At 36.7% G+C, this 19,259-nt stretch overlaps 1 protein-coding gene across 5 annotated transcripts in view; it reads right to left on the bottom strand.

The window, feature by feature from the left end:
- Window positions 1-19,259, bottom strand: part of RPRD1B (regulation of nuclear pre-mRNA domain containing 1B) — an 84,748-nt gene that overhangs the window by 16,843 nt on the left and 48,646 nt on the right. For 4 of the 5 annotated variants that reach the window (XR_006355069.1, XR_006355070.1, XM_043989819.1 and 1 more), the window contains exon 7: window positions 4,394-4,493. Coding sequence is in view for 3 of the 5 variants with exons in the window: in XM_043989819.1 (XP_043845754.1) it covers window positions 4,394-4,493 (100 nt within the window). In the remaining 2 variants the exon portion in view is untranslated. Of the gene's footprint in view, window positions 1-785; window positions 4,494-19,259 lie in introns of those variants that run through there. The other variant, XM_043989822.1, reaches the window with a different exon arrangement.

Below are 19,259 nucleotides of genomic sequence, written 5' to 3'. Positions count from 1 at the left end.
CATGGAGTCAAGGAACCATAGTGTTTAATATATAACCTCTTATTTCTTATTCTTTTGGAGGGATTTCACACATACACACACACATACAACACACTCTCACAATGGCAAAGTTTCCAAGACCATAATCCTACACTCCTCAGAATCAATGCAAGACTTCATAAGCTAATAAATCAAAATGTCAGAACTAAAATGGACCTCAAAGCATTTCTAGTCCAAGACCCTCATTGTACAGATGGGAAAACTGAGACCCAAAGAAGGGCAGTGATTTAACCCAATGTTGTTCAGTGAGACTGTGGCTTGTACTACTATGCAAAGAAAACCACAAATCTGTCATAAATCCATATATTTACAGCTGGAAAGGATCTTAGAGACCATCTAATCCAACCCCCTCATTTTAAAGATGAGGAAACAAATGTCCTAAAGGGGTTCTTTACTTTCCATGTTCATACAATGAGTTAGTGGCAGAGCTAGGATTTGAACCTTAGTTTCCTAGTCTACATCACACTAGGCTATCTCTACATTTTAGCAGATGCACGGTCTCTTACAGGATTCCATTTTAAGGAATGAAGATTTTTGAAACTTTTATAACTTCAAATGCTAAGTGAGCTATCAAAATAATAAATTCATCATCTACAGGCAGTGAAGAAATGAACTTAATATAAAATATGGGACCATGCTTAGCTTAAGGCTTGAGGAAAACTTCATGTCTCAACTAAGATATTCATGTAACAAAATCATATCTTATAGTCATTGATCTACAGGCAATAAATTCTCTGCTTTATATTCCTAGACTAAACTTTGAGTCACTTAGTCATGTGGAGTTATGCTTCACCATCCACAGAAGCCACCTAACCCTTGATAACTACACATCAAGATACTGGATAGTGATGAAGTATAATAAACACAGAATATACATCCTAGAGCACATTCCTTAGCAGAAAGGCCGAGGCAATTCTAAGAAGGGCCCTTCCAAAGCAATCTAGCTATTTCGAACCTGTATTTTTCTGTTAAGGTTTAGAAAGTCACATCTAGTGATGCCAACCAAATAGGACATCACTAAAGATAAAAGCCAAGGTCAGAGAGCAAAAACAAAACAAAACAAAAAACAAAATTTTGGGGGGAGTGGGAGATGGGGAAACAACCATAGGGCTTGCAAATTATTTTGCATCCTATTTCTTATACCTGTACGAAGGAGTGCTCTCTACATGAGAAATCCTGAAAAACCCCTAGATTTGTTGTGGGAACAAGAGCTGGAATTAGGGTTTTAATGGGCCTCAGGCTTGCTTCTAGATACTTGGGGTGTGTGGGTGGGGGGTTTGGAATTATTTCACTTTCCTCTGTCAGTTTCTACTTTTTTACAATGAGGCTAAACTATGGAGGTGCCTCTCTTGGGTATTGTGTGAACTGACTAATTAAAGATAATTAAGCCCTTGGAAAATAACAAAAAACACTGAGTGCTAAGTATTTATGAGCCACTAACAGCTATAAAAAGCTCGCCAGAGACAGAATTCAGTATAGGCATAGTCTCTATGGGTGATTACTAATCACATTCCTTAAAAACAAAAGCCAAACTCCTCTGTGGGAGGTAGGGCAGTGGAAAAAAGGCAACACATGGTCATTCAACAACACCCTCTTTATTCAAAAATATATATCTATGAGAGACATTTCAGAATATACTGCTGCCACAAAAGGCAGCCTATACTTCTAAATAAAGTCCTAAATTAATATACAAATTTAAGCTTTAAAAATATTCTTTAAAAAAAAAAAGACAACCTTGGAAAAATCTGACCTCAAGAAGATTCCTTCAAGGTCCATAGAATCCCTTTGGGGGAAAAATCCACCAAAAAAACCAAAACAAAACAAAAAACAAAACAAAACAAAAAAACCCAAACAATTATTAAAAAAAAAAACACCACACACACATACACACACAGAAGACTTCATTTAAATTAATAAAACAAATGAATAACAAGAGGTGGGATAGGGTGCAAGGAGGGTAAGCAGGGAAAGGAAAATGAGAAAAAAATGGAAAGTATTTCAATTAAAAAATAAACTTCCAACTTTCTCACAGAAAGTCTGCCCAAAGTAACAGTCTGGCTATCCCAACACTCATTTGTTTACATAATTAATAAAGGTCTTGGGTGTTTATCTTTTCCTGTAATAATCATATAGTCAATTTTGGGTAAAATAAAATCTGGCCATGGGCAAAAAATCCATTGTGCTCTAAATTTTAATCTGATCTAGTTGATCAGAGCAGAAACTAGGCCTCTTTGGGGTTGCTTTGTGGCTGGTGGGGATTCTTTTTGGCAAAAGCGCAGAATATATTCAAGATGTGTTTGCTTAACAGCAAATGTCCATGTGGGGCAATCTGATATTGTTTTGCTCTGACACTGCATGAACAGGACGATATACAGTATCAACAGCAGAGGAATCTACCTTATAGTATTTCTGTTAAGGTCAACTGCCCCCTTAGTTACAGGGAGAGAAATTTAGAGTTGCAAGTTTAACAAAAGTGAAAAGGAAAAGACTCAATGACAGTCTCATAGGAAGCACCAATAAGCAAGCACATGGTTGCTGTTCAAAATTTTAAAGTTAAAAGAATACAGATGACAAGTTATACAGTTCAATCAAATGCCTTATATGCTTTTACTGCTCTAAAAGTCATGGGAAGCTAGAATTTTCATCCAATGAAAACGTCCCATGAATGAGACACACAGGACAAGCTTTCCATTATTAAATCAGTAAGGTGTCTACTAAGTTGTGTTTCTCAAACAGCATTTTAAAGCTACAATGAGGCAGAAGTTCCCTATTACTTATCCCTCTTTTGTAATAATACTTAGGTGTAAGTACTACAATTCCTATTACATTATTAGGACAAATTGTTTTCTGCCACTTCTGATGGCTTGTTTTGGTTTTTTAAAAAGTCTGCAGATTGGAATGGTTTACAATTTGCCAGCAGGACTACTTGTTACTAAAAGCAATATAAAAATTGCATCTAAACACATCAGACAGTTATAGCTATTGGCTGGCATGATAATGGAATTAAAACTTGAGTTTAAAAAAAACTCACATTTTCCCCTCAAGATCAGCTATTCGGTCATATCTGATGCAAAGTTTAGCATATCTTTCTTGTGTATATATTCACATACGCACAGATACACACACATAGAGGCATGGATCAATGGATTCACAAACACGCAGAGAGAATTTTGTGTGTGTATGTGTGTGTGTGTGGGGGTAGGGTGGGTGTGTAGCACATGAATGAGACTTCAAATTTAGACACTGAAATGTGTGCCCTTTGATTAAGCTAATTTCCTATACAGTGGACAACCCTTCATCTTAAACAGAACATTTTCACCTCAAAAAAAAAAAAGGTAATGTACTAAAGCTATACACATCCCAGGGCCCACATTTTCAGCATACTTTGTCTTCTGAAGTCAGCTAGTCTTTATCTTTGGAATATCACTGGTGCATTCCCCTATACTGACAGGCTAAAAAAAAAATGAGTGTGAAATAGATTTCCAGGAATCTGTTACATTAATGTGATGCAAAGGCAAAGTGCAGATAAATGCAATTGATAAAAATGGCATATGTAGGGGGTAGGGTTGAAACTGACAACTTTAACTCATGCTTATGTAACTTGTGATTCTTATTAGTCTGCTGCAATAGCATTCTTCTGAATTGGCTATGGATTCCATTGCTATGTTCAGTCTCTAATTCATTTGCAATAAGATGTGCCTAACATTTGCATATACATACTCACAGGTGTAAGAAAAGAAACTATAGATCTGACAAACTGCTCAGACCCCAGGCTGCTCCGCAGATCCCTAGTTTTTCCTTCAGGAAGGGATGATGCCCTGATAAAGCTACTCTTTAAGTATGTGAAAAACCTTCAGCTAACCTGGATAAAACCATTTCAGAAACAAAAGGCTACTTTCCTAAGAATATGATGTAGTGATGAATTTAAATTTTTTAAAAAAGCCTTCCAGATGTGTACATGATTTTCATGACTTCTTGGGGCAAACAAGAGCTAAGAACTGAAAAAACAATTTGAGCATGAAAATGTGAGAAAAAAGTTTTTTTTTCAAAATGTCTATATATTTTATAATCAAATTTGGCCTCCATGCCCACTCCTGCTTAATGCACACTCTCACTCTTCCCCTCAACATGAGAAACTGTACAAGCAGTAAGAGTGAACAGAGCTCTTGGGAGTCTATAGTTCCTTCCTAAATAGAGGGAGTGGTCTAGGAGGAAAATAACCAATCACTGGAAGACAATTTCCAGTCCCTGCTAGAGTCCTCTTCTGCTGGCACAAATGGGAATCTGAGAGCAGGCCATGTGTCCTAGTCAGTTGAAAACAGGTCACCAGCAGAGGGCAGGGGGGCCAAGCCACCTGTAACATTAGGAAGCAGCGACAGGTCTGGAAGGCTCTGTATGTGTGACTTCAGCTCCTTGCGCACTTGGGTTACCCGAGCAAGCTTCTGCTTATACTCCTAAGGGGAAAAAAAGGATTAATCCTGTTAATATAGATCCCAAGATTGATTGCTTGATAATTCACTCAAAAATTCATTCCCATATACATGATTCTCCTACTCTCAAGCCCCACCATCTCTCAATTGTCCACCTACACTCAAGAGTCAAGTACAGAGAAATCTTAATGTTCGAACACACATAAAACCAAACTGCAGAACCTTGATTTATTTCACCACCCTCGTCCCTACCCTCAGGATTATCATGTCTGCATTATTACCAAAGCTTCCCTGATGGTCTTTCTTTTCTTCCTTTTTCCTCTCCTTAATCTAGCCTGAATTAGAAAACTAATCTTCAGTATTTCTTTCATTCTGTCATTCTTAGGCTTAACAACCTATAACAGTTTGCCAAGTAGAAGCCCATATTCATCTGCCTACATTCCAAGGGTCTAAGCAGTAGTTTTAACTTTTGAATCCAATTACATTGTTTACTCCTGTTTAGCATCTACTCTCTGCTCCCATCAGGTTGTTCTTCCATCTCCCATCTCCCCCTGCCAGGTCATATTACTTCCCACTCTGTGCTGTTGCTGAACCTAATTAAGACTTACCTGCTCCAGAAAGATTCTCCAATTACTTGAATTCCTAAGGATCTTTTCCTTTCTTGAATTCTACTATACTTATGTACTGAACCACTGAGTGCTTGATCATATGCTACTAGTTACTGCTGTTTATATGTGTTAGTCTCCTCTGTCCAACCAGATAAGTTTCTTGAGGGACAGGACCTTTCACTTATATTTTGCACAGCACTGGGTGTAGATAGATAGATAGATTAAGTAATATTATATCTATATCTATATCTGTATCTACATAACAGGGGCCCAAATATTTACTGATTGTTTGAGTGAGCAAAGACCAGAGCAATGGAGCCTGCTATAATTCTTAGGCCCCCTCTCCCCAGCTGGGGACCCATATCATGTGCCCACTTGTTCTTAGATTCTTCTCCACAAGGTAACTACAAATAGGAAAGGGAAAGGATGGGAAAAGAGATGGATAAGGAAAGGATTTGAGGAGTGTGATTGGGGTGGTGGGCTCAATATGATGCAATAGAAAGACCACAAGACTAGGGAGTCAGGAAACCTGAATTCTCAATTTCAAATATTTAGAAGACTATTATGTAGAACAAGAGATTAGAAATAGACTGGTTTTGCCTTAATCCAAAAGGTACATCTAAGACTAATGTGTTGGAAACAACGGGGGGGGGGGGGGGGGAGGGGGATGGATAATACACATAGATTTAGGCTCAACAGAAAAAGGAGATTCCTAAGAATAGGAGCTATAAATAATGGAATGAGCATCCTCAGGAGGTAAGGGAGATGCTACCACCTAAAGTCTCTGAATGGAGAACAGACAATCACTTGTGTATTTTCCATCTACCGTATAAACCAGTAAATCAAACTTCCTGTTCCTGGACCTCGTAGCCAGATCTGATCTTTTGGCAAAATTTTAAACCCTCCTTTTAATAATTTGTTTTCACCACCAAAACACTCATCAAAGCTACTTCTCTGCATTTACCTCAACTCAAATGCCTTTTGCTCTCTGGAATGCAGCACAGTAGAAAGTGAGATTTGGAGTCACAAAGTCTAGATTCACCACTTAGTACTTGTATGCCCTTACACAAGTTACTCAACCTCTCTAGGCATCAATTTTCTCATCTGTAAAATAACAGGGCTGCATTAATTGATCTCTAAGGTCTTTTCAGATATAAATACATAACCCTATGAAGTAGCAAAATGACAGGACCAAAGGGAGAAAGATTAATGTATTGTATTGAGTATTGGAGCTGGAAGACATTTTATAATTTGTCACAGTCACAAAAATCTGACTTGGAAGAAACCTAAAAGCTCTTTTAGTCTAACTCCTACTTGAACTCAGATGCCCTTTTACAACATTCCCTGAGAAGTAGCCATCTAGTCTTTGCTTAAAGACATAGTACAGAAACAGGGACCCCATTACCTCAAGTGAGGCAGCCTATTCCACTTTTGGACAGCTCTAGTTATTAGCCTGACCCACTTATTTTTACATATGGGGAAAATGAGACAAGGGCAACCTAATGACTTACCCAAAGTCATATAACTAATTCAAATTAGGGAAATAGCGATCCTCCCAAATAAGATCATTTCTAAGACTTGATGAATTCCCCACTTTCCCTTCCATCCTTGTTAAATATTTATTCATTTCAAGGGCAACATGAACTTACTAGATGGGCAAAAGAGGAAAAGTAACAATAGTCATTGTGAACTATACTATTAAAAACTGCATGAGTTTAGAAAAACTACATAAAAAACAATAGTGATCTTTGAGAATAATTAGGTTTGCATTTTAATAGTCAGATGCAAATATAGATTTCCTTTAGAAAGCATGCACATATTTGTGATAGAACTTAAATGGGAAGAGAAATAAATGACACATGAAATCAAATTGATGTTATGATGACATAATCGCCCTCCCTCCCCCAACAAATTCAAGAGTAGTTTGCTGCAGGACTTCTACTGATCTTGAACACAAGAATGTAGATATATGTTTCTTCTTAAGAAGAATGCTATTAACAAATCACTGAACAATTAAAGGCAAAATAATGACAGAACTAATCATGTGCATAGCACTTTGGAATTGACAAAACACTTTGGCATTCATTATTTTCAACAGCCCTTAAGGAAAGTGGCAATTATCATGATGTCTGTTTTAGAAGGGAGGAAATAAAGCCTAGAAAGTTTATATGAACTTGATCAAGGTCAAATGGTTTTAAGTGGTAGAATCAAGGCAAGAAGCCAGTTCTCCTTCCTCTATACCACACACTGCCTAATGAATATAACCAAAAATGCAAACCAAATAAAAATCTAGTTCTTGACTCTCTCTCTGTAGTCCCTGTTCTGATTCTCAGTTAAACCATGGGAAGGTCTTGCCTGGCTGCCTTGAGAGAATCACTTTCTACACAGTTTTTAAAAGGCAAGACTGAAGAGAAATGGAGACCAATTAAAGCATAAAATCCAGTCTTAACCTTACTTTGCACAGAGGTGCAAAACACTCCACTGTTCTACAGGGTTCAAAAAACTTATTCCTGTGCTCTTTCTGGACTAAGAAAAACTGACACCATGAAGACCACTTCTAATCATAAGAATGCTCCCTCCGTTTCTATAGCTCTATATACTTTACAAGGTGTTTTCCTCAACAATCCTGTGAAGGCTGTGTATTATACTCATTTTATAGATGAAGAAATTAAGACACAAAGATGTGATTTGATAAGGGTTTTGATCAGCTGTTTTACCTTCTGTGATCCTTTAGTGTTCTCTCCTTCCTCAAACTGTCATGTATCTCTTATATTTACATGTGTTCACAGTAGAAAATAAGCTTCTTGAGGGCAAAGACTGTTTTTCAATTTCTCTTTCTATCCCTACCAACTAACATAACACCTTGGACATACAGAATGTATTTAAATGCTGGTTGAGTTTGGATCAGATCTAGTGAGCATCTAAACTGACACTTAAAGTCAGATCTTTTGATTCCAAGATCAGAACTCTTTCCACTGTACAATGATGCCCCTTAGCTTTAGTCTTTTCTTTGGAAGGTGGAGGGGAAAAAAGGAGATTTTCCACATGCCATCATATATATCAAGTGCCCAGTCAAGTGCTTTACACAATGACATTACCTCATCCATGTCAGAGCAAACCAATTCTACATTTAGTTAATATTCATTGCCATACTCACTACTCCAGAAATTCAATACATATAAGGTTCCTATGTACTACCATGAAGCCACTACAACTCTCTTACAAATTTCCTTTCACATCTCTCTAACAGTTTATGCATCTCTTGGCAGTTAATATTGCTTTTTTAGGTTTCTTTCCTTTTCCTTTTCTTCTTGTGTCTATCTCCTAATGTAAGAATGAACAGACAAGTCAAAGTAGAGTGATCCTCACTAGTTTTTCTCTCCTGTTTTCTTGTGACTTATACAAGACATTTTACAGAAAGGGAGGGGAACCATAAACCTTTTTCTTCAGGCTTCCACTTTGCACACTCTGACATCAGACCTGCTATCTTACACCAAGCTTTCCCAGTGACCACAGGGAGCAATGAAATAGATAAGAGTTGTATCAGTGGTTGCTGCTGCCACCTTTCATCTTGACTCTAGAGGAGTCATGATAAACTGCCTTGGTAATTCTACGGGCAAGATATTTTTAAAACGCAGGAGAGTTTGGCCCAACAGCTTATTTTTGTGATAATATTTACAATTTATATTCCTAGTAGTTCTTTGAAACTTCACCTCAAAAACTCCCTTAAACTACAAGGAAAGATATGATCCTCCACCTACCATCCTTCTGCTTTCTGGCAGTCTGGTATATACTATGTGTGAATACTGACTATCCAACCCACACGGCACAAAAGATATTTATTGGAGAGAATAGTGCTTATGAACACCTTGCCTTTTTAGGTTAAAACAATAAGCTTGACTGGACAGCTTGTGTACGTGCATGGGCTTTGGCATAAGACACCTAAAAAAGACAAGGTATGCCATTACAATGATCCTTTCTAAAGGATTTTCATTTCCAAATAAAAAAAATTTAAACTATTTAAAAAAAAAACTTGTGGAAAGAAAGAATAATCAAGATTCATATACTGCAAAACTTGTTTTCTTTCTCTCAGGAAAACATCTACACAAACGATATTAGAAAAAACGAACATTGAAAGGCAGGGGGTTAAGTTTGACGAAAGACACACTATGCAGAGTTAAGCCTTTCATCTCAGTCAGTTGTGATGTAGCACATGTGGCATATAAAAATCACCCACTGCTCCAATATCCCCAATTAAGAGTCATTAAAAAAGGATTATACACAAAGCAGATCATGGGAAGAAGACTTTGCTTTAAAGGTAACCTGCAAAAGTTTGTTTGTAAAAACAAATCATTCTATTACTAAATATCCCAAAAGAAAAACTGCTTTCTCCAGGTCATTTAGTCCAATTTGTTCCTGAACAGGAATTCCCTCTATATCACTTCACCTTCCCCAAAACATGTTCCTCAAACACCCATACTATGACTGTGCCACCAGACCAGTTAATTTATGGCAATCCGAGACAACCTAAGCCCAGAAAGCACAGACTAACTTTTAACCCTCTGTGTTCTAAAAAGAAAAAAAAAACACTAGAAAAAATTTATAACCTGTTTAGATGTAAAATAAGAATGCCACTTTTCAAAATTTCATGCCAAAATGAAAAACCATCACTAACCTGCGTCTTTCTCTACCAGCCAGCTCCTCTCTCCCACATGACCTAGTGGCAGCTGCGACATTTCAAAATGATACATTCTGGGGTGTCACAGCAGAGCTGGAGCTGCTGAGCAAGACGCTGGGGAAGATACAAGGAAAAGAAAGTGTTCTCTCTAGTTCCTATTTTTGTTGTTTCTTTGCTCCATTACTAAGAATCATAATAAATTAAATTACATAGGGTATTTTACAAGAATCAAAATGAAATGTTTGACATCTGGCTAAATAAGACTTTAGAAACAAGCCAACTGTTCCACCAGAAGAATAAAACTGGAACAGAAGTCATGATCTGAGGATGGGGCCAACAAAGCACCTTAACAGGGCTTTCTTATCAATGGAGCATCTTTCTGCTAATGAAACCAGCCTGGGGATTTTGAATTAAAGATCTTACTTTCGATACTAGTACAGTCTTAAGGGTGAACCAGTATATTTTAACAGAAGGAAACCAATAGAAAAGGTGATAAAGGTTCAACGAGTATGTACGTTTCAATGTAAGTTTACAAAAAAAAAATTTGATTGAAACTACAAACTAAAAAGTTGAAGTAATATAAATGTGATTCTAAAACCAAATGTTGACATAAAGCATAAAGTTGTCTCAGATGGTCTGGTAAAATATTCTTTAAAAATATTTATCCGAAAAGCACAGGGATATTTTAAAAGTACTAATATTGTTGCAATGTCTCATCTTTTACAGTGCCAAGCAAATTAAAATGTTTGATTCCAATATGAAAATGAATGATTTTTTTAAAAGTTCTAACAGTCAAATGTTTGTTCCTTACACATTATACTGAATGATTTTAAGATCTGTGCCCTTCATATCAATTTTGGGTTGGTCTGGTCCTTTGTATCAAGCATGGAATATTAGAGTGATGCTCTGAGTTATAATCCATTTTTGAAATTCTTTCTGCTTTCAATCAAAATGATGAAAACAGGCAATATTTGTGGGAAAGGAAAAGGAAGCAGAGAAATAAAAACTAAACCATAAGAAAACAGTTCCTGTACAAAACAATTCTGACAACCAGGCATACGACAGTAAAATGAAGTGTTAGAAAGTCTGTTTCACTAACAATCAAAAAGAGGATATGGATAAATACCATTTGAAATAACAGAATTTATTAAACATTTCAGAAATAATCTACTAAAATATCAAAATTAAGTTAATACTCTATCAGTTGAAATATCAATTAGATATTTTAAAGAATTAGACAGCATTAGAGAAAATTTTAAAATTCATACAGAAGAACTAAAAGAATATCAAGGTAGAAAGAAAGGGGTATACGACCTAGCATATGTATTGAAAGCAGTAATTATCCCTAACAAGATATTCCACCTCCTGTCTCCATGTCTTTGCCAAATGGTTCCCAATATCTGGAATATACTCCATCCTCACCTCTGCCTCGTAGAATTCCAGGCTTCTTTCAATGATACAACCTCCCATACAGAGCATTTCTTCAATAGTAGTTAATACTCCCCTGCAGTGGATAAAGCATTGGCTCTGGATTCAGGAGGACCTGACACTTGACACTTACTAGGTGTGTGACCCTGGGCAAGTCACTTAACCCTCATTGCCCCGCAAAAAAAAAAAAGGTAGTTAATATTCCCCTTCTTCCTTGAAACTGTCTTGCATTTACTTGTCTGTGTTCATGTTCCATGCCACTCGCCCAGTAAAAAGGAAGCTCTTTAAGGGAAAGGACTGAGGGACTATTTTGGTTTTTGTGTCTATTCATGTGCATCGGCACAAGGTAGGAATGTCAAAACTTTTTGTGGAATTAAAAATGAATTATCCAAATTTGGGTACTATATAAAAACAGAGATGGTATTTGGTGGAACAGTTTACATAAGCAAGATTTAGAACCAAATACATAAGGTAGCCTAGTGTTTGATGAACCCAGTAACACAAATTGTTGAGGAAGGAATTCATTCTGTAACAAAAACTATGAAAAAGGAACAAGTAGTTGGTGGAAAACAAAATTAGACCAACTCCTTATATCATATGCCACAAAAGTCCAAATGAACCAATAGTTCAAATATAAAAGCCATATTTTTAAAAAGTTATGGGGGCGGGGCAGCTAGGTGATGCAGTGGATAGAGGACCAGCCTTGGAGTCAGGAGGACCTGAATTCAAGTCTGGCCTCAGACACTTAACACTTACTAGCTGTGTGACCCTGGGCAAGTCACTTAGCCCCAATTGCCTCACTAAAAAAAAAAAAAAGTTATGGGGGCGGCTAGGTGGCACAGTGGATAAAGCATTGGCCCTGGATTCAGGAGGACCAGGGTTCAAATCTGGCCTCAGACACTTGACACTTACTAGCTGTGTGACCCTGGGCAAGTCACTTAACCCCCACTGCCCCGCAAAAAAACAAACAAAAAAAAGTTACAAAAGAAAAATTCTTAATCAGGTGATGATATAGAGGCAATTATAAAAGGCAATGTTTATAATTTCCATTATTAAAAAAAAACTTTCTATACCAAGGCTTTTTAAACTTTTTCCACTCATGACCCCTTTTTGCCCAAGAAATTTTTATACAACCCCAGGTATATAGGTATACAAATCAAACATTTACTGCCAAATTTTTCACGATCCCCCCCCCATTCAGTTACACAACGCATATGGGTTTGTGACCCAGTTTAAGAAACTTTGTTCCATACAAATAAAAGCAATGTATCCAGAAAAAGAGAAAAAATGTCTTGGGAAAAATTGTTGCATTAAATGATATAAAATAGAAGTAATAATAATAACAAGTAACAATTACATAGTACTTTAAATAAAGTACTTTATAGAAATTAATTCATTTGACTTACAACAATCCTGTGAGAGGTTAAGTGACTTGTATCATAACTGGTATCTCAATTAATTACATGTCTGTGACAAGACTTTGACTGCATGTATAATTCCAAGTCCATTATTCTGCTACATTCTTCCCTATCACTCTCTCTACAAAGATTGTTTCAAACACTGTTCTCCCACATCATCTCTCTCTCTCTCTCTCTCTCTCTCTCTCTCTCTCTCTCTCTCTCTCTCTCCCTCTCTCTCTCTCTCTCTCTCAGCAGAGAACATTGCTTCTTTCTTTACTGAGAAAATAAAGGCCATTTGCTGTGAACTTCCTTTTCTCCCTTTTTCTACATCTCAAAATCCTTGATTTCATCCCACATTCAGACCTCCTTTACTGCAGTTTCTGATCATTTCTGCCCTTTTTCTCAACAAAGCCAACCCTTCTACTTATACCCATATCTTCTCCAGATAATTAACCCAGCAAATATTCCCTCTCCCCCAAACTTCAATGTCACAAAATACTTTCTAAATAAATAAATAATAATTGAAGATACTCTCTTTTTCATGGTTAAGGCATATCAGTATAATAAAAAAATTAATTTGCAGATTTAATGGTATATAAGTCAAATTACCAACAGGTTACTTTATAGTCAAGAAAAATAATAACAAAATTCGTTTAGGAAAAAGAAAAGGTCTGAAATCTTAAAAGATATAATGGAAGAAAGTAGTAATGAAAAGAGAAGAGAAATATTAATGCAACAGACTATTACTAGCCATAAAAACATGGGAAGACACATGAATTAATGATATACTATATGCAATGACTTCAATAACAAAGAGAAAAAAAAACAAAAAGAAACTGAATACTATGTAATTATATGACTAAGCTTAGCCCTAGAGAAAATGTGGTTTTTTCCTTCCATTACAGAGCTGGGGGACTACAGGTACAGAACATTTCACATATTGTCAGATGTGGGGGTCAATACATTGGTTGGTTTTGCTAATTTTTTTCCCTCTTCCATTAATCTTGTTATAAAGGAAAGGGTGAGGGGGGAGAACGAAAAGAGAATATTCAGAAATAATTGTGATGTAAATTTTTTTTTTAAAAATCTACTCTGATCTCCTTGATCTTTATCCTCCTTATCTCCCTCAATCCTTTCCTACTATCCACCAACATCCCCAAGTCACTTGACATCACCATCCCCCCATCTCCTTCTAGAGCCAAACTCCTGAACAACTAGATGGCATAGTGGATAGAGTGCTAGACGAAATGAGTTAAAATCTTGCCTCAGACACTATGTGTGTAACCCTGAGCAAGCCACTTAACCTGAGCCTCAGCTTACTCATCTGTAAGATGGGGATAATAACGGCACCTACTTCACAGGGATACTGTGAAGACTAAACGACATAATATATGTAAAGTACTTTGTACACCTTAATGCTAGTTATGCTACACAAATGCTAATTATGATTAAGAAAAGCTCTCTTCGCTTATTCTACTTCCTTTTCCTCTCTTATTTATTAAATGCTTTAAGTCTGGTTCTAATCTTTTCATTCAACTAAAAGTGACACCCCAAGATCAGTTAGTCAGTCAATAAACACTCATAAAGCCCTTTCGAAGTGTCAGGCACTATGCTAAGCTGGGGGGGGGGGGAGCGGGGAAGGTAAAAGACAGTTCCTGATCTCAAGAAGTTCACAGTCTAAAGGGGGAAACAATATGCAAACAGCTATGTACAAACAGAATACATACAGGATAAAGTAGTAATTGCTCAATCTGCTGCATTTGATGATATTAACTATCCTCTCCCTCCTTTGATAATTTTCTGAGTTTTTATAACACTGTTCTCTTAATTTTCCTCCAACCTGTCTGGCAGCTCCTTCTTAATCTCCTTTGGCTGCACCATCATCATCATCATCATCATTCACAGCCCATCTCTCGAATTGTGAGCATATCATAATATCCCGTCCTGGACCCTTTTTGCTCTCTACCATCTTATCAGCTCCCAGTGGTCCACAGATGACTCCCTGATCTTTTTATTTGGCCCTGTAATGATTGGAATGATGCCACCTACTGGAGACTTGCTGTGGGAAAGCTCCACCATGAGGAAAATGCCTCAGAGACATTGTGGCTTTTCCTTGGCGTCAGGAAATGACCTTTGCTCATGGGTGCTGTCTATCAAGGCTACCAGCCAAGCAACTTGAGGAGCCTCCTATTTTCTGGGAGGAGACAGGAAGGAAGAAAGGGAGCCGCGCGGAGAGCTCTTGGGCTTTTTGGGTTCCTGACTTGATGGTGGTGGCGGCAGAGGACTTCACAGGAAATTTAAGGAAAGATAGGAATGCCAGGCTGTTGGAATTCTGTTCTCAATCTTTTTCTTTCTATTTTCCAATAAACCCTTAAAAACCTAAACTCGTTTTATCAGTGATTTTAGTCAGTTTCCCCCAAAACTGGGGGAACAGATTAGAATCCACATTTAGAATCTTAAATTACACAGTTCTAGTCTTTTGCCTGAGCTCCAGACTCACATCGCCAAGTACCTATAAACCTTTTCCCACAGATATTCCAAAGATATCTCTAAAACAGAATATGTTCAAAATATGATTCATTACCTTTTCTCCCAAACCCACCCATTTTCCTAACTTCCCCATTTCTGTCTTCCTTCTAGTCACTCAGGTTTTCAATATTTCTTTAATCCCCACCATCCAATTTGTTGTCTTTCCACTCTCATAGACATCAGCATAATTCAGGTCCCTATCAATCTCTTGACTGAACTATGGCAAGAGGTTCTTTACTGTTCCCTGCCTTTGTTCTCTCCTTTCTCTAACCCACCTTTCACAGAGATGCCAAAGTGATATTCCTAAAACATAGGACTGACCATGCCACTCCTCTGGCTCAAAAAGTTCCTATAGCTCCATACTGTCTTTAGGATCAAATGCAAGCTTCTGTTTGGCATTTAAAACTCTCCACATTATGGCTCTAGTCTCAAAGTGGCTATGTGGAGTGTAATGAATAGAGCACTGGATTTGGGATTTTGGAAGATCTGAGTTTGAATCCTGCTACCTACAGACAATTAGTAGCTCTGTGACCTTGGGTAGGTCATTTAATCTGTGCCTTGGTTTCCCCTTCAGTAAAATGAGGAGGGGTTTGACTCAATGGCTTCTAAGGTCCCTTCTAGCTCTAAGTCTTTAATCCAACCTCTCTAGTCTTATTACACTATGTTTCAGCCAAAATGGATAACATATGGCAATCCATATCTCCTATCCTCATACCTTTTCACTGGCTCTTATATCTAGACTATGCTACCTATTCATCTTTTCCCCCAACATAGTCCCTAGCTTCCTTCAAAATTTGGTTCAAGCACACACCTACATGAGGCTTTTCTGGATACACCTAGGTATTAGTGCCCTGAAAAAAAAATCCCTTATTTACTCATGTGTATATGTTGTTTCCCCCCAATAGAATATAAATTCCTTAAGGGAGCTTTCTTTTTACTCCTAGCATTTAGCACAGTGCCTTTGCATATAGAAGACTCTGAGAAATGCTTGCAAACATCAAATAAAAATCTAACATCTAAAATCTATGAGGAATTGACAGGTATTCATAAGGATAAAATCCATTTTCCAAAGGGCAAGGGATCAAAGGCTATAAAGAAGCAATTCTCAAAAGAAGAAATATAAGCTGTCAACAATCACTTGAAAAAAATGTTCAAAAATCACTTATTTTAAGATAAATGCAAATTAAAACAACTCTGAGACATCACACCTGAACTCCAAATTAGCAAATACGGTATAAAATGTCAAAATTCAATATCAGCAGGGATCAGAGAAAACAGACACACTAATTTAATTCAGCTGGTGGAGCTGTGAAATAATAAAGAATTATACTACAAAAGTAACAAGAAATACTTGTTTGTTTTTTTACCCCACTTTTAGGTTTATATTCTAGGACATCAGTAACAAGAAGACAAGGTCCATAGAAAATTCATAGAAGTACTATTTTTAAAAGCAGAAACTCAAAACTATGTGCCCTATAATGGGATTAAGGGCTAAATAAATTCTGACATATGAATATAAAAGAATACGTTCTGAGATGTATCATAATGGATGATGACAAATATGAAGAGAAGTGGGAGAAGAGAAGGGAATAAATATTTACCCGGAGCCTACTATGTATATACCAGGCACTATGCTAAGCACTTTCTATTATCTCTTTCAACCTTACAACAATCCTGGGAGGCAGGTGGTGTTATTATCTCCATTTTATAGTTGAGGAAACTGAGGCAAACAGATTTTAGTGACTGGCTCAGGGTCACACAGCTAGGAAGTATTTGAGGCTATATTTGAACTTGGGTCTTCCTGACTCCAAGCTCAGCACTCTAACTACTACACTACCTAGCTGCCTCTTAAAATATAAAGCCAAAAAAGAAATATGAGAAAGAGTATATGAAGTGATAGAGACCCAAAAGAACAATATACATGTGAAAGAAGATAAAATTGTTAATGTGGTCTTTATTTCCTTTATCAGTAAGTGATGACTACAGCTGCATGTACAATCATTCATAATGCTTTAATCTTTGGGGGATTTTGTGGAGCCTGGGAGGATTTTATTTTGTTAATCTTCAGATTTTCCTCTGATTGGCTTTGTTTGAAAGTTTATTTTGGTTTGTTGTTTTCTTAACTGTACTGTTCTTTGGTTCTTTTTCATATATTTGAATGCTTGTATTTGTTACTGGGAATTAAAACTTATCAAGTAAAGAAAGAAAACTGTTTTTAGAAATAAGAAATGTAAGGTTATAGCTTAATGATTCTAAGATACATCTCCATGTGATCAAGAAATTAATAAGGATTTATTAAGATCCTACTATGTTACAAGCATTATATTAGTAGCCCATAACTACAAACATTAGTGAAATCACCTCTGAGCTCAAGAAGCTTACATTCAATAAATATTCATGTGTAAAGAAAACTCCTTGATCACACATCTCATAAAACTGAACCTCCAGCCTTTAATTGAAGACCTTTAGGAATTAGAAGCTTACTACCTAAAGATACACTCTATTGCACTACCGAATTCTAGATACCATTAGGTAGTTTCTTCATTACACTGCTAACTTTCTTCCCTGTTAACAGCTACATTCTGGTTGTAATTTTTCCTCTGAAGTTACAAAGATTTATGTTAAATTACACTAAAACTCAAGTATCCTAACTCTCAAGTATGTGTTCTTTCTACAATCAATTCCCTTCCCCCAAACAAAGAAAAAAACACTAAAAAAAATCAAACTAACCCTAACGACTATCATTGAGGCTAAGATGAGGGCTAGCAGGATTCTATCTGCAACCTAATTTTCTCTAATGAAATAATGTTTGTAAAGTATCTAGCACAGTGCCTTAAGGCACATTGTGGACATTTAATAAATGCTTATAGCCTGCTTTGTATATATTTGTTTGCATGTTGTCTCCTCCATTAGACTATCAGCATCTTGAGGGGTGGGACTGTCTTTTACCTCTTTTTATATCCCTAGAGCTTACCACAGTGCACGGTATAGAGTAGGCACTTAATATTTATTGATAAATTATCCCTTCCCCAAATGGCATGGTGATGTTGAAGTTTATTGGGATCAAAAGTCAATGTTAGAGATAGCTAATGTTGGGAAGTTATTTTCAAAAAAGGAAAAAGTTATACCATATAGCCCTCTTCTCTTTCCACCCTCAAAACACCACTCACACAATTTCAATGGGCCTGTAGAGAGAAAACTACACATAAAGTGAAATGTGATTAGGAAACCATTTGCATGGAAAAAAAATGCATTCTAGAGTGATTCTTGGCATATGTCTACCAGGAGAGACAACATGCATAAAATGAAAGCATAAAGAAAACTGTATGTATGATGCAAAGGAAGCCACAAAGAAGAGGAACCAGGCCAAGCCACATTTATACATTCTTCTTAAAAGTCCTCAATATAATACATCTAAAATGGCTCTGTCTCTTGGAATTTTCAAGAATTCTTCTAAAAACTCATATGCCCAAAGATTTAGCTATTCTTTTACTTAAAATAGTATAACATACAGAAGAAGCACCTAACCCTGAATAAGTAATACTAAGGCTATGACAAGATGCTATAGTTTATTCAAAACACTTCTGCATAAAGGACAGTATGGTATCAATGTACCTATCAATTCATTTCCAAGGTGTCAATCTAGCCCTCAGTACCAACCAAAAATTTTAAAGAATCTACCCTAGTCCTGTAATCTAATTTAAACTGCTTACATTTCAAGCTCTGACCTCAAAGGAGGCAAAACAACACAGCAGCTTTTATCTCCAAGAAAAAAAAAACAAACAACTCTGTTCCTTCAAAGTGATATTAATCTAAGAAAAAATAATATACATTCATGGGAAGAGAGGTGGTTTCCTTGATATAGGAATTCCTAGTCTATATATAAACTAGTCCTCCCAATTCAGATCTGCAACTTACCTATAACATATAGTCTTGGCAAGATGCCTAAAGACATCAATAAATTAAATTACTTGCCCATGATCACAGAGCTAGTATGCATCAGAGGCAGAACTTGAGCCCAGGTCTTCCTGACTTCAGGGTTAGTAAATCCATCCACTATACCATATAGCCTCTCATAAACTAAAAATATACTACTGCTCAAATTAATACCTAACCTATTAAGCCAAGCATTTGGGTTTCTGCAAAG

This window comes from Dromiciops gliroides, chromosome 2 (genome assembly GCF_019393635.1).
Source record: "Dromiciops gliroides isolate mDroGli1 chromosome 2, mDroGli1.pri, whole genome shotgun sequence".
NCBI lineage: Eukaryota > Metazoa > Chordata > Mammalia > Microbiotheria > Microbiotheriidae > Dromiciops > Dromiciops gliroides.
This window is presented reverse-complemented; position numbering and strand designations above follow the sequence as displayed.